Source organism: Sylvia atricapilla, chromosome 5 (assembly GCF_009819655.1).
Source record: "Sylvia atricapilla isolate bSylAtr1 chromosome 5, bSylAtr1.pri, whole genome shotgun sequence".
In the NCBI taxonomy this organism is placed as follows: Eukaryota; Metazoa; Chordata; class Aves; order Passeriformes; family Sylviidae; genus Sylvia; species Sylvia atricapilla.
In genome coordinates this window covers 32233976-32250670 of record NC_089144.1, presented here as the reverse complement: position 1 = coordinate 32250670, position 16695 = coordinate 32233976, and the positions used below count along the sequence as shown (strand labels likewise).

The 16695-nt window shown below is 42.1% G+C and overlaps 1 protein-coding gene across 1 annotated transcript in view; it reads left to right on the top strand.

Moving 5' to 3' along the window:
• The window catches only part of PPM1H (protein phosphatase, Mg2+/Mn2+ dependent 1H), a 127654-nt gene that overhangs the window by 95599 nt on the left and 15360 nt on the right, over positions 1 to 16695 (top strand). The window contains exons 7-8 of the mRNA XM_066319098.1: positions 10428 to 10491; positions 12478 to 12585. Of these exons, the coding sequence (XP_066175195.1) occupies positions 10428 to 10491; positions 12478 to 12585 (172 nt within the window). The remainder of the gene's footprint in view (positions 1 to 10427; positions 10492 to 12477; positions 12586 to 16695) is intronic.

The following is a 16695-nucleotide window of genomic DNA, read 5'->3' as shown; positions in this document are numbered from 1 at the left end:
GACAAGACATTGGATTTCCAGTTTAGTGGAGGTGACAGTTTGAAGTGGCAAGGTTTCTTAGCGGCTGTTTTCCACTTCAGTGATTTTGCTTCTGTTTTCTTCCCTTTCTTATTCCTGGATTCAACCGATGCATCAGGACACAGTGGCCGAGGACATGTCTGTTTTGCATTTGTTTCTAAGGACACTATCTATCATGGAGAATAAATTAGCATATATATTCCTTTTCTAGAAAATGTCAGATGGCGCTTTGGCCAGCCAGAGCTTGATACACTAAAAGGCTGCTGAACTTTTATCACATACAATGCAGATGATCAGTTGTCTGAATTGTTCTCTGGTCACTAACCTCAGTGTATTGACATATGCACATACATGTAGAGAAGTGCAGGTAATATTAGGAAGAAACAGCCACTCTTACACTACTTAATCCTTTAGTGAGAGAATGTAAAACACTCTCTGCTTTGATGTTTCCTCAGGAAAATAGACTGTTTTATTTTTCAATTCAGTATACTTTTTGTGTTTTGTATTAGAAGCTGTATGACTTTTCTTCTTCATTTTTATCCTCCTCCTTTGCTCCAGAGCTTTTCAGATTCTCAACAATGCCTTGGCTTACCCAGCTTGTTTGGATTACAAAAGATTATTGTCTTTGGGTCTGTTATAATGTATTTGGCCCTTTATTTTTTCTTTCTGCTTTTTCTTTCTTTTTTTTTTTTTTTTTTTCATGTGAAGTTTCCACACTGGCTTTGTCTCCCCAGCCCACAGTGGTAGCAGAGCTGCCAAGTTTCCCCACAGCATTAGGACAACCACTGATCCGGCAACGTGTACCGCATCACTAGTCCGGGCTGCTTGTAACTGCTTTGAGACCAGCCTTTCCCTTCTTGCTCCAGCTTGCCTACCCTTTCTCCTTTCTTTTCAGTGGCAATTGCAATGAGAAATCATGCTATATTAAACATATGTAGAATAAATCCCACACTGCTGGGAGCTGACCATGAGCTGCCCTTCCTGCACGCTTGCCCCATGTGCGTTGTGGTTGAAAAACGTGTAATGTAGCTGGCAAGGCATCTTAAGAGCAGTGTGTCCTGCTGAACAAGCTTTTGAGCTGTCTCGAGCCATAATTTGCTGGCAGATATCTGTGTTACTGACAGTCTTTCACAGCTGGGTCTCTGGGTTGGAGTTTTCAAGCCTATGCCTTGCAGAAGTTAGACTTGTATTGAAGAGCGGTGTCCTGGTGGGTTGACAAGTCCTGGCAGCAGAAGGAACAGGAAAAACTCAGAGGCCATGTAAGCAGGGAGTGGTCAGTGCTAAAAAGGGGGGTGAATAACCTGAAGTGGAAATATGGAGGGGAAAACAGCAGACCTGGTGATAGGTGCTCCTTTAAAGGACTGCACAGAATTACTGTTCTCTGTCTCTGGCTTTTATTTAAAGTTAAGACACAGTTGGTCAGATTTCCTTCATGTGTACATCCAGGATGAATAATTTTGAAGTACTTTGCTTTGACTGTATTCTAGAACCTTCCTAAACCTGGCTTTCTGATTGACTGTGTCCTTCACTGTGGCTCCTTCCAGAGTTCCCATCTCAGCCTTCTGTGGGGCTGGAGGAGCCATACTTAACCGAAGGCATCCAGAAGGCCTTATCAGTTGGCATCAACTTTGGTGGTTTCAAAATTAGTTTTTTGCTCCTCCTTGGAACAAAACCAGTGGCTTTTCTACTTAATGCATTGAAATGGAGTTCTTTAAAGGCTTGTTTCTAGATCACAACTTCAGCCTTCTGACTTGATTTTAGCATGAAAGAAGAGACCTAGGTAGCAAGTACGGGTTTTGACATGTTTACTGATTGCATCCTTTGCCCTACAGGAGAGGCAGAGCTGAGCAGCAGAGCTGAGCTGCACCTCATCAGAAATGGTTTGAGGCAGTGTAGTGCCCACCACATACTATGGGCTGAAGCCCAAGGCAGCAGCGAGTGGGAAAATTGGGCACTGTCTCTGACTACGCCGTCTTTGCAGCAGCAGTGGAGCCCTTGCCAGCTCTGTGTCCATGTGTTTGGTGAGGGGGTGCTGTGGCACATGGGGTCAGCCCCCGAGGGTGAGCCCGTGCTGGAGAATTGCCTGCCCGCATGATTTATTCCAAAGCAGGGAGGCTGGTGCCCTGAGGCGAGCACTAAGCAAAACCCATTTTATTCTAGAGTCAATATTGTCCACTGCCTGGAAAGCTGCCAGCCTGCTCTGCACTCGCCCTTTTCTTTCCAACAGGGAATGTCTTTCGGCCTCTAAGCATCTGATTAAAAAAGCAACTTCACTTTTCAAGCCATTTTATTTTGTTTGGGATGGATGCCTTTTGCTTTCATTGTGCAGCTCGCCTTGCCGTCTGCGGTTCAGACTCCAGCTCACAAAAAACTGGCTCTCATTAATCACTTATTGGGGATCCAGAGTACCCCGGTGAGAGCCAATGTACATGTTTTGCTTGGTAATGTGTGAGCTGATTTGAACAAATATTGCCGATGTGGCTGCTATCTTACTCTTTATTGCTGGGCTCAGTGTCTTTTGGCACCACGTCCAGGTAGCCTGCCCAAGGAGTGCCTGAACAGATTGAGAAAAGCCACAGAAATACTTTATGGAGCTGGCACCTGTGCTGCACCCTCCTTTAATATAAATTGATTTATTGAATCAAGCACAGAAGCCCTGCTACAGAAACCTCAGGCTATAGTCTCTAGAGAATCACCTAATAAAACAGCCCCAACTGACACTCCTCATTAGCTTTTCCACCGATCCCAAGGCAGTATTTAAAGTGACAGTGTCCCTCTTTTTGGCCTGAATTTATCTGCTGGCTAATGCCTGAGGGTCTAATTAGTTTAGCATTATTAGTCTTATTCAGATAAGCTGCATTTCCTAACAGCTTGATTCCAACTTGTAAGAAGTAATTGGAAGTCTGCAAACACTGTGCTCTAACCTGCTTGATTGCACCTTTTAGCCAAAATCATGTAATTTACAAAAAGTCATCCTTTCCCTCTTTTTTTTTTTTTTTTTTTTTTTTTTTTTTTTTTTTTTTTAATTGAGCTTTTTTGTCTAGTGAAACATTCTGTGTTTCTTTTGCTGAAATCCTGGCTGTATCATTGTTTAAGACCTCAGCCGTATCCTTTGTGCAATCGCCAGGGAGAGATCAAATTTTAATTTCATAATTACTTCACAAGAAAGCAACCTTTTCCCCAGTCATGCCTGGTATTAATTTCCTTCCAGCAACTTACATTTTCATAATTTAATGATTATGGGGCACCTTTGCAGCACTGGGCCGTTCTGGAGAGAGAGAAGATATAATTTTTGCAGCAGAAACCATCATCCGCAGTCACCTGCCTTGCTTTCTGTGTCTGTGCTTTTGTCTCTCGCTGCAAGGTGGCGGGGAGCAGGAGGGGACATGCCTCGTTGGTGCACACAACTAGAGCAGCTTGCTGGGCTGTGCCTGGGTGTCTGGGGCACAGCTCTGCGATGATGAATGGCTGTTTGCAATGTGCATGCTATGCATCTTTTCAAGATTTGCAGCCCTCACTGCAGGAGCAGCAGGAGGGGAGAGCTGACGTGCTGTGCATGTCTCCTGACGGTGATGAATGGCTCTTTCCCCCAAGCGTGCACATGCCACAGGAGCTGAGCCAGTCTGGGGCAGAAGAAAGCAGAAGCAGGAAAGAAATACTGCTGCAGCAAAAGAGAAAGCTTAAGTCTGGAATAAAAGCTCTGTGTAAATGGCCTCTCTGGCGCCAAACGAGAGTGATAAGAATGAAGTTGGTCTGAGTCATGTCCTGCAAGAGCATCTCCTTCTGGAACCCATGCATCTAAGACCTGTTCCTGTGTCGCTGTGCATCTCCACTTGGGCTTTGCCTTGGCATGGAACCAGGTGCTGCATATGCAAGGGCAAATGAAAGAATCCCAGTCTGTTTTGTCAGAAGGAAACTAATCTGGAATAAGATAATCTTCAATCTGAAAATCCAACAAAAACAGCCCTTCTTCCTGATAAGGTGAAGTCTCCTTCCACACTCATGCTTTCTGTGGCTTCCCATCTGCACAAATTTGACATAACCTCAGCTGGGTCCATAGAAGTTCTCTTTCTTACCGAAGATTGATTTATGGCTCTGCTTCTGGCTGAGAGGAGGCCCTTTGCTCCTTGGAGGAGTTTCCAACACTTCTGTGGAATGGTGAGGTCTCTGTTTGCTGTGTCTCACTGTCCTCCTCCATCCTGCACTACAGAGATCTTTCCCAGAAGAATTTGCTTTGTGATTCCACCTAAACCTCAATCTCCTTTGCTTCCAGAGGATCCCAGCTAGCAGTTGTGGAGCAGGCACTGTGAGTTTACATGCAGCCTTTCTCCCATCTGCCTCACAACGACCTTTTAACAAGAAATATGGCAAAATACAAATTTAAAAATGGTTTTTCTGTCCATCACAGTGCAGTCCAGTGCACTCAGCCCACAAAGTGTTAGCAGCCCACTTCCATTACCCCTCTGTCTCCAGAGTAAATTGCTGACAAACCTTCCTGTTTGTCTTTTAAGAGTAGAAGAAATGAAATAAATGTTAAGAGGTGCTCAAGGCAGCAAGTTCACTGGGGGCAGAAAAGAAACTTAGCCTGCTGAGGCTGTTGCAGAAAGTGAACCTGCTTAATGTGCAGCTGCAGTATCTGCACACAGGTTTTGTCACTCAGTAGTGGAAGCTCAACTGGTCACAAGCACTTGAAATGCTCTTGCTCTGTCCCTCCCAGCCTCTGCTTTTAAATACCTTCATTAATTTTTTTTCCCTGATCTATCTTTTTTTGCGCAAGGACCTCTCTGAATGCTTGAGATGCTTGACAATCCTGTCCCTGACTTTTCTTCTACGACTTTCTTTTAACGCTCCAATAGAGGTAGATGGACTAAAAAGTCAGTCACATTCTGGGAAGTGCCTGAAAAGGTTCTGATGCTTGAGTCTTTAAACTGGGCTAGCCAAAATGGATAGTTTGTTTTGTTTAGGAATTACTTCCACAGGAGTACATGGTGCTGGTGCGCTCTAAAGTCCAGACTCCATCTTAGGACTGTACACAGCAGTGAAGGCTCCCTGGAGGTCATGTATTAGTCTGATTTGACCAAGCCAGAGATCATAGATGTATACAAGTCATGCTGAGAGACTACTATTTTTTTTTTTTTTAGATTGGTGGACAGAACTGGGATTTGCAAAATGAAGCATTATACACTTTCCGGTTCATAAGAAGGTGTTTCTGAATTTTCTGTGAATAATGAGTGTTTTTAAACTTGTATGTTTTCCTCTTTACTTGAAAAAAGGCATATGAGAGTATCTTGGTTGAAGTAGATCTTCCTCTAAAAACTACTTTGTGCCTATGTGCACGTTCATCAGTCTTTGATTTGGCTTTGCCATCATCTTTTCTCTTAACAAAAACTGCTATAGTTTGTGTGCATTAATTATCTTTGTTTATTGTAATTTTGTTTCATTAAACTATGTGTCAGATGAGCAATAGGGGGAAAATACTGAGACACTGAACATTAGAGCTAACCTATCTAGAGGGTACTTAGTATCAGACAGTGCTATCTGGATTTAGAGATCCTGATTCTGCAGAAGCACAAGGATAAGGACATTTTTTAAGATTATGGCTGAGTTGAGACATAAATTGTGTAATTTTCAGTGGATTTGTGCCTAAACTGCGCTACATGTCTTTTTTCTTTGATAATAAGCATGCACTTACACTGTTTAGGTGCCTGTAGTTCAACAGATAGTAGAGATGAACAATTCCTTTTGGACTGGTGGTTTAAACTCTGTTACCCAAAGGGTGAGCTCCATTCTACTGATTACTTGTGTGGGAGGGGGAAAAAAAGAAAGAGTTTCTATCAAGTTTTGTGTTGCTTAAAGATTAAAATATGCTTTTCTGTTGGTATGACCAAAGCTAGTTGAGCTTGAGAAGGAGGTTGTTTGGATAGCTGGGGTAGTTTGTTGTTTTGGGTGAGGGGGAGAGTTGGGGCATGTGGAGGGTGTATGGATGGCCCTAGGTTTGGGGGATTTTAGAGTGGTAGCAAAGCAGTGCTAGAAATACATTAAATCTACAAAGCTGTCTCAGAGATGCCTTTAGCCTTGTACTCACTGAGAACTAGGACTTCAATGAAGCAGTAGTACTTTCTCTTGGTTGCTTTCCACGAGTAGATTTATTCTGTGCTTCAAGCTAAGCCCTTTGATGATGATGATTTTCTTTGCTCTTCCTTAGGTTTAATTCTCAGTTTACTATTGGGTGTTAGAAGCAGAGATGTGAAACAGACAAACTTTCTAAAGCCAAGTGCCATGAAAAAGCAGAGCTCTGAGTCTGGATTCCCCTGTCATGCACAGAACTGAACCTTCCAGGTCAGAGTAGGTTGTGTTTTCAACACCATCTGTTGTGCCTGGGGATGCCAATGCAGTACTTTTCATGACCAGTAACCTTATACAGTTTGCCATGAAAGAAAACAGAATTTTGGTTTTAGTCATCAACTTCTACTCTTACATGAATTTGTATGTGCTTTCAGAAGGCAAATTTTAATACATCTTATATGGCAGGAGAACTCATAACACATGTAAGATGTTATCTAGGATTTTGGCTCTGAAATTTGCAAATGGGAGCTGACTGGTTTTTCAAGTTCTGACCTAGAAATATGCAAGTAACTTTGATAATCTTTTATTTAAAGAGTGTTAAAGCATTGACAATGACCCCAACACTCTAAGAAACTTCTTCTGTAGATTGTGTTGTTCATTTAATAGCTCCTGGTTATTTTTCACCATGCATTTAGAGCAGATTCCAGTTAGCATATGAGTAACATCATGTCAGTCCTAGTTCTTTTGTTCTGACATCTCTTTTGGCTCCTGGTGCGATTTGGCCCAGTTTTCCAAAATGTTGATCCTGAGTCCAAATGTAACTTTGTGGGTGGTACATATGTCAAGGCCTAGTTCAGTATTTTTGGACAGCAGTAGCATTTCATAATTCTTTTGAAATGAAAAGAAGAAACAAAGTTAACTGAAAAAAGTGCAGCTAGATCTAGCTGGGCACGAGCTTGCCTTTTCTACTCTCCACTGCTCCCCCTGTTTTTCCATTTGGAAAAAGAGAGGCTTACGTGGCAGAAGCACTTAACAAGCTTTAGGCTCATTCGGAGCTGGAAGCAATAGCGTTGCCTTGTCTTTATAACCTTTCTTGTCATTCCCTAGTGGCCACTAAAACCTCCTGGGATGTGGACAAGGAATACAGGGAGAAGAGAGGGTCACAACACTGTGTTGTTAATACAGTGAGCTGGGCTGAATTACACAGAGGGCTAAATAAGGCCATGCTGGCACTAAAAGAGTCGAACCACCTCCTCAGGTTCTCTGTCTGTGTTTGATGAACTTACTGCCATATTATATCTTTATATACAATACATGACAGTATAAATGCAACTTTATTACATAAAATCAAGAGAAATAGTCCAGAAGGCTGCAGCCTGTGTGAAATAAACCCACATACAAAATACAGGAGGTTTCACAAGGCATAAATTAAAATGCACTTGATATCTTCTTTCCATTTCCCGAGTACAGTTGCTGAGTTGTTAGCTGAAAAGCTGTGCTTCCTGCTTCTCTTGCAGCAAACCTCACACTAGTATATTACTGATTCTGTTTCTCTAGTAATGCAGGACATACAGGTACTTTTCTAGAGTGTCACATGTTGCTTTTCAGTGTGCCTGTGCTTCCTCTGCTACTGTGGGCGCAGTTCTGAGCATTTTTTTTAAATTATGGTAATTTTTTAGGCAATAGCAACATCAACAGAAAAAAACACATTTGAGATGAGTTTGACACCCAAGTTTTAAGCCCAAGAGGTGACAGGCCATGAGAAACCACGAAATAAATCACTGTAGCTCTCTGGGCCTCCCTCACTTAGTTGCACAGCTTCAGGAGGTCACAGGCTAGTCAGCTGTTCTCCCTGATCTGCTGATGGAATAAGTTAGCTGCAGCCCTTGGAACATTGCCTCCCCCAGTGTCCTTACACGGAGGTGTCACAGTTGAAGGCCTGAGGGACAGTGGTTTTTGTAATGGTTCCATAAAAGAAGCTGGACTCAGCAGTGGGGAGCATTCTTTTGAAGGACACTGGCCTAAATGATACTTTTTTCCCTTCCTAAAGCACAGTCAGTGTGAGCTGTTGTGTAGGAGAATATAAGGAGAAAGAGGAGAGAAAAAAGCTTGGTCCCTATTTTTGTCAACTTACAGGACAGTGTAAAGTGAGGGGTTTGGTCTTAAATATTTCTAGTTACCTTGCAGATAATATAGTCTGTGTGTAAAGAATAGGCATGTTTTTTACTTTTAAAAAGGGGGCTGCAAGTAGTTAAGTAACATCATCTTAGTTTTCTTTGCTATTTTAACAAATACATGCAACAATGTGAATGTCCAATAGGATGGTTGTCTTCTCAGGTTTGTGACTTGATTAGTCATTTGACTGATGCCCAAAGGACATTATACCCATTTTCTTGGTGGCAGAGCACAACTGGGTCTGTGCAAGGCATAATTCAGACTCCTCAAGGATGTTTTCCCAGGGCTTCCAGTACTATAGGTCCAGTTGGAAGCTTGAAAACATGTTCATGAGCAGTCAGAAAGAGTAAATTTTTTTCCTGCACATTTAAACCAGGCTATCCAAGTTAGAGAGTGAGGCAGAGATATTTGCTGGAAATGAAGGAACAAGAGCAAAATCCATGACTGACGACTCCTTCCCAAATAAATGCTATTCCAGGATTTAAACATCAGGGAAGTATTATCATGTTGGCTACTTGTAGTAATTTGTGGCTCTTTGTCTGGTTTAAGAGCTAATTTATTTGCCCTCCCCTGTGCAGAATGCCATTTGAATGCCTTCACTGTACTGTGTCTTAGAGAGATGGCCAAATATTATGGTTATATATTGTAAGATATTCTTGACTACATGAAGGACCCACTGTATTTTGCAAAACTCACCTAGTTTTATTTGGGGATTATATACATAGTAATGTTTTTTAGTATGTGAAGTGAGCCCTCCACTACTGTTTCTTCTATGCATTTTGGTTGCTTTTCTCTTTTTCTTGATCCTTCCTCACCTCCAAAACCCTAATTTGATCCCTTGTGATTACTGGAAAATGTAAAGGTGGGGCTTAAATGTCTGTGCAACTCTCAGTAAGTCTGAGGCTTGCCTGGGTGATGCAGCATGTGTAGCACCATTTATTGGTCCCAGACCTGTGCCATATTTTGGTGAAGCAGGGGGCAGTTTGATTACAATATAAGATTTCACATTTAATTTTTAATTTCCTGCTGGTTTACGTCACAGCCTTAACATTGCTTATACCCAATTCCATGTGACTCCCTGGAGCTCAGGCAGCCATCCCGGAGAGCTGGAGAGCTACGCAGCAGGGGCTGGCAGTGGCTGGCAGGGGACCTGCCCAGCACTTCCCTCACCCTCCAGTTTGTGCACTCGGGGTACTGAGGGCTTTGGGCATGGATGGGCCAGGAGGGAAGCACAACATGCAGGGAAAGGCTGGGGAGGGATGACTTTGCCCCAGATGGGCATGCTTCCCTTCATACCACAATGTACCTCAGCCAGAAAGGTACCCCAGCACCTGAGCTCAAGCGTGTATTGTACAAACCACAAGACTCTATAGCTTATGAGAATGACTGTCATCTTCTGTTGGTTTGAGCTTTTTATTTCTCACTGGCAAAATCGCTAACCTCACCTCATCAATGTCAACAGCTGGATGTGTAAAAGGTAGAGTACGCAGGCATGCAGCAAACAGAATCAGAGCATGAGCATTTATTTCTCTTGTCTCCTGTCCATGGGAAAGCTGCTGTGAAATGTGAAACCTCTGACAACCTTGACTGTTGCAGTCAAGGTCAAATGAGCACTAGATATCCTAAGACTTCAGCACGTGAAGCTTGTCTTGGTTTCTACGGTCCTGGAGGGTGAGAACAGGATCAGAAAGCTGTTTCATACCGTGTGTACACATCCTGTCATTGCTCACATTTCACCTTAACAGTGTGAATCTAGGCATTGGTTAATTTCTTGGCTTGGGGTTATTTTGTTTGGGTTTTTTTTATTTGGTTGGATTTGGGTCGTTTATGACACTGTATTATGGTATAGCTGGTACCATATCTGACAATATCTTACCTGATTAGGATGTTATTTCAGTTCACCTCTTTCTTTGCAATCAATAGGAGCAGCCTGGCATGTTAGATATTTTCCCATCTTCACTTTTCCTTTTGGTGAAATGGATAACTGTTTACAGAAAACCTTCCTGCAGAAAAAGAAATTTACATCTTGGTTCAAAGACAGGGTCCCTAGGAAAAATTATTATTTCCACGTCCCCCTCCCAGTTTTTGAAATCTCAGCTGCTTGTTTCAGGGCACTGGGTCACTAATTGAGTACAAGCTTCATAACTGTTGTTTGTCCTCCCCCACAGGGCATACAAAACCATTGAGGAAGATGACTTGAAGTTTCCCCTTATATATGGAGAAGGCAAGAAGGTGGGCGCATTTGCTTTCCTCAGACCAAAGGAAGAAGGAATTCTGTGCTATTTACCACTCAGTTTAGCCCATGGCAGTCCAGTGTTTTCCACTCAGTATCTCTTTATTATATTGTTTTGACAGCTTGAAAGAATATCTTGGTTCTGTCATAAATCAGTCGCATGTCTGGGGGGTGGTGGGGAGAGCTCAACATAAGCATTTTACAGCAGTCATTTGTTTAGTTTGCTTTTGTTTTCCTTTCATTGTAAATAGGCTACAATGTGACCATTGTAAGTAATTGACTTTAAATGTTCCTGTTTCAGTGTAAAATGTAACTAGAACAAAGCAGGAAGATATTTAATAGTGCTCTGAGATGCAAAACTCTAATTTAGGAAGAGGAGGGATCAAGGCAGGATTTGTAAAGTATAAGACCTTTTAACCTTATCTTCTTTAGCTAGTGTACATGAACTCACTGTTGATTTTTTCTGATGTGTGAAGACTGATAGCTGAAAGAGTGAAACACTGTTCTGTTTGTTATACTTTGTCTTCAGCTCTGTGATTAAGAACAGTGAGATCGTTAGTGTTGGTCCCGGCAAGCTTAGCTGGATGCAGCAGTAGGATCAATATAAGGACGCAGTGGTGTCAGTTTGCTGATATTGGTATACTTGCTGTGTTTCTAAATAGTGCTCCTCTGCTGCATTAGGTTCTTATCTCCATGCAAAAACAGACACTCTTCAAAATCAGTCCTTGTTTTGAAGGTTCAGACCTGCAGCTTATCTCTGAATTTCATTAAGTTTATAATTATTTGAAAAACATTTCATGCACATCTTTGTAATTTACTTTCTTATGGCCCTGTGGACCTAGGAGTCACTGAGGCAAAATGATTCAGAGTCAGGTGCTTGCTGTTAGTGATGCTGAGCACCCTTGCTCAGAAGCTGTTGCGGCTGAGCTCGAGTTGGGGGAAGTGATCTGCAGAGCACAGAGAGCACAATTCCCTGGGAGGCTGAATGCCTGGTCAGTCTTTGGAGCAGCTTTAATGAAGGAGAGCCCAGAACCTCTTGGTACACCAGTCATGTCACAGAGGAAGGTGCTGGGGGGGGGAAGTGGTAGATGAGAGGGAGCTGCAGACCTGCTGTAGAGTGACTCTCCCTAGAAGGGGAGCACTGTTGTGTTGAGCCTTTTAGGGTGGCCTTTGCCACTTTTCCCTGGTAAAGGGATTATACAACAATATGTCAATAGGATGATGCCATGGATGCCTTATGTGAGTAATTAAACTCTTTGTCTTCTTTATAGAACCTATATTAACAGTACAGTTTGCTGAAGGATTGCTCTCATAGACTGGTGTGGACAGTGAGGTGACTGGGTTAGGTTTCTATAGACCTGGTACCTTCGAGATGGTGACTGAGTGGGATGTGGGTGAAAACAAAGCTTGGAATAAGGAGATAAATGGAGATGGCATGAGTGTGAAAAGCTTTGATGTTGATTAGCTATGTTAAATCTAGAGTTTCTGGGAGAGAAAAGGAAATTCATCCCTAACCATAGCCTGTGTGTTGAGCCATTTAGGGTGGCCTTTGCCACTTTTCCCTGGTAAAGGGATTATACAACAATATGTCAATAGGATGATGCCATGGATGCCTTATGTGAGTAATTAAACTCTTTGTCTTCTTTATAGAACCTATATTAACAGTACAGTTTGCTGAAGGATTGCTCTCATAGACTGGTGTGGACAGTGAGGTGACTGGGTTAGGTTTCTATAGACCTGGTACCTTCGAGATGGTGACTGAGTGGGATGTGGGTGAAAACAAAGCTTGGAATAAGGAGATAAATGGAGATGGCATGAGTGTGAAAAGCTTTGATGTTGATTAGCTATGTTAAATCTAGAGTTTCTGGGAGAGAAAAGGAAATTCATCCCTAACCATAGCAGTTACACAGGAGGAATGTTATCTCACTCCCTGTTGACACAGTCCATGTAACAAGATTTTATCCCATTTCTTTTTTTATTTCCAGGCTCGGGTTATGGCAACAATTGGAGTCACCAGAGGACTGGGAGACCATGACCTGAAAGTGCACGACTCCAATATATACATCAAACCTTTCCTGTCCTCATCTCCTGAGGTAAAACAGCCAAGGTCCAACTATCTGATTTGTGAGAGGGAAATAAATTTACTTAGTGTGTTTATTTGTTCTTCTCAAATCCTCTGATCTGATTGTGATCCAGTCCAGGTAACAATTGCTGCCTTTTCCAAAGGTGCAGCATGATAGTAACATCCACATAGTAGGAACTAAGTTCATAGTAGATTCTAAATTCCCCAGCTGTGTGCTCTAGCTCTGATTGCTCCACATCCCTGCAGAGCACTGATTCTTCCTCACCCCCTGTTCCATGGTTATCCCATAGCCTTGCCATTCAGTGTGACAGACGCCCAACTCTCCTTCACTTTCATATGCTCCTGCTCCTATCAAGGCTGAGATCATGCTGCCTTCACAGAAGATGTGAATCCATGTACTGCAGAAGGGATGTCTTCCACAGCACGGTAGTATCCTGCATTACACAGAGGATACCAAATCAGCTCTTAAGCAGGAAAATGCCAAGAGCCACAGGGAGCATACTTTATGCTTCCATCTGTCTGCCTCTTAACCTTCAATTCTTAATTCTTTTGATAGTTTTGTGTAAACACCAAATAATGATGTGTGCATTCCCAGATGATGGTGTAATGAGGCGATTATGTGATATTCGAGTTAGGGGTACTTTTGAATGCCTCCTTCATTTTGAATGGCCTCATCACTAACAATTCCACCCAGTTTCTGGCCGCTGGAGACTTTGCAGTGAAGGATATCAAGCCTTCCAAAGGGATTTAAATGTATTTGTTAACAAGGAACATGCAGGCCTTGCTCTTTTTTCTCCCTCTGTAACTGCATTCCTGTTCCTACGTCAAGGAACAGATGTCACATATTTTTCATAAAATATTAAGCAAGGGCAAACCATCTGATGACAGCACAAAAAGAGGCAGCTTTGCTTCCATGGCCCAAATGCTGAAAACTGTCCATTGTCAACTCGACTGCGAAAGTTTTAACCATACCCAGTATCTGACCTTGAATTTGTTGCTTGCTATAGCAGTATGAGAGAATGAAAACACACAAATAGCATCATACTGCTAGGAAGGAACCAAATTATTAAATGAACCTTACTTAGGACATCTCCAAGGCAAATTTGTCATGAATGTTTCAGGCTGCTCAAAGAATCATCAGCAAAAGCAGGTTTAATATTAAAATGAAAGCACGACAAAGTTTTTTGGCAGACTTCACTCTAATACTTACTAGATGGTTGGAGCACACAGAGAAAAAATTGGACTGAAATCTAAAATCAATCAATCTAAAACTAAAGTCAGCCAAAAATTATCTATGTGGGAGCTGGGGACAAAAAAGCTTAAGGGTAAGGAATAAGGATAAGGGAAAGGGTAAGGATAAAAAGGAATAAGGGAGACCCTCCTGCTGAGTCACAAGGTTCAGAGTAGACCCCCTTGCCAAACTTATCCTTGGACTTCACAACCAGCTTAGGCCTAAAGGTTTTAACAACACATAATCAATAGCTGAATTTAAACAACTTAACAAAAGATTCTGTAGAATTTACTGTAAGCACAACAGTAGCTGACTTATAGGCTTAACTTACGAATCTAACATATTTAAGAATCTAAGAGAGCAACATTCCTACACCTTGGCTATAGTATATTCTAACTTAGAGGTATGCAGACCTAAAAGAGTATGTGTGTATGTATGTATGTACATATGTATGTACACAGCCTGCTGTGGTCCAGGAGAACTCAAAGGGTCTCACTTGAACCCACTGTTAATAAGGTTGCAAGAAAGTTGGCTTTAGACATAGTAATTTTCAATTCTGGCTGCAGTTTGGGTGGTAACTTTCTCTGAAAGTTTGATAACTTTGTTATAATATTGTTCCATTTGGGTTGTTATTCAGGTAAGAAGAATAAGTTTCCAAGGCTGTTGGAAAAAAACACAGGAGCTTAGTTAGACAGCACAAGTTCCTGGGAGCAGATGGTGTTTCTGATAAGCTTGAGAGGAGCTCAGCCCGGGTGCTGTTCATCAAGGCTAAGGCCTGATGTTGAGCTCATAGTGTGGCCTGAGGAGGGGCAGGGAGAAAGGATGCGCCACCATTATCCACCCCACAACTAAAGAAAATCTGGTTTACTCCACAGAGTGGCGGTGTGGTCCCCCTCTTGCCTCTGTGCCTATAAACAGAGATATAAAATTTATATCTAGTTATATTTATTATATATAAATTATATAGTAAAATTCCAGTTACAAAAATAAAAATTTAAAAAGTGCTGAGAGAATCCAGCCCTGAAGAAAAGAGAGATATCTACAGACAGCCTCTTCTTCATGTTTCCTTGCTATCAGTTGTGTACATTCTCCCTTTGAATGTGTGGTGTCCCTCACTAGAGACCAGCTCCTGCTCTCAGCCATGCAGGCAGGAGCTCTGCCCTCATCACTATGATGGATTTGTTTAATGCCAGAAAAATTATTTATTTTCCTTTCTGGCTTGCTGAGACCCAGTGCTTCTGGGATACATAATGGCTGCAGTACAGTATACCAGCAATATAATTTCTGCCAATTGCTGCTGCAGTGTTTGTCGATGTCTATAAACCAAAGCTTCTCATGGGCTTTTCTGATTTGTAGGGAATGTGTCCATACATGTTCAAATTCTGGAATGTGGCATCCAGTTCATATGCTAGCCACGTTTCAGGATCTCTTAACTGCTTTGCAAAAGGGAAGCAAAATTGGCTTTGTTTCCACAGCCTCTTCACAGCTAAATTCAGCAGAAATGTATAAGGGCAGGAGGAGGAAAGACAGAGCACCAGCCACCTTAATTTAGAGATACTGGCAAAAAAACCCCTGAGTATTATTAGGAAGTAGCATATGCTCCAACTTGCTTTCCATTGCACCTCCTCCTCTTAATCATCTCTTCCCAGAGAGAGCCCCAGTGCTTAACTCCTCATGTTTTTCCCTGACTTGTTCTGTCCAAACTTGGGCAGTGCACCTTGCACAGAAATCAACATTAAGAAACAACATCTTTATTCTGCCATCTGGGAGCCTTGGGAGCAAAGGCAGTGGTGTCAGGCAGCAGTCACATTTGGTCCCTGTGCAGCATTGGATTTTGAATTGTTTATATAGAGATGGGGAAGCACAGTTTGCAGTTTCCAGACGTTGAAAAGAGGAGGCACAGGAAATTAAGGCACAGAGTGAGTCGTGACAGAGGGAAGATCCAAGTCCTCTGGCTTCTGTTTCTGTGCCATAATTGCAATGTCCTTTCTCAAGTAAGGGACAGTGTGGTGAGTTTTCTGAACATTTTACTTCCAGCATGACAAAGCTCTGGTATGCCATATCCACCAAAATTTAGTTCAAGGAAAGGTAAACATCCGTGAGACTACATCAGAAATAGGCGTATAATAGTAATTTCAGGGCGGTGTGAAATGATACTTTGACAGAGTGCCAGACTATGGGAGGAAAAGTCATGCAGCCAAGACTGACAAATGTAATCAGTATTCACTGGCTCAGCTGTTATGAGACCAGATTTGGAGGACTTCTGCAGGTTGGTGAGCTCTAGAGATTTGAACCTCTTATAATGAACTGGAATAGCACAAAGCAGGCAAGCCATGGCTGAGGCTCTCTGGCATGGAATTAAATATTTATTTTTCATAATGGAACAGTTAATTTGAAAGCTTTCAGCAGGAAATTCTGCTTTTCGAAGCTTCGTAAGAGCCACCTTGTTGCAGATGAAAAGCAGAATTTTATCCCAAAAATTTTTGAATGGCAGCTCAGTTATTTGGTGGGGAAAGATGTGGCTCTGATGGCAGCATTTGGCCCTTGCCAGGAAGGAACCCAAAGCCAGCCACCAGAGCGAATAATAAAAAGGTAATGAAGAAGAATTTTTGTTGTATCATAGTATTAGTAAAATCTTTCTGACAATTCCACAAATAGGTCCAAGGAGACCATTTTGAATTGATATCTGCCTTCTGGAGAAATCCTCAGGAATTAAAAGAAACAGAGAAGGCAAAAACATAGAAAAGTACAGTATGATCAAAAGGAGTCAAAGTGGCTTCAGGAAGCAAACATCACACTTTAGTGGCTTAAAGTCCTTGAGGTTATGTCTACAAGAGAATAATAATAATAATAAATGCAATTGATGCTCTTGAATGAGCACTTTGATTC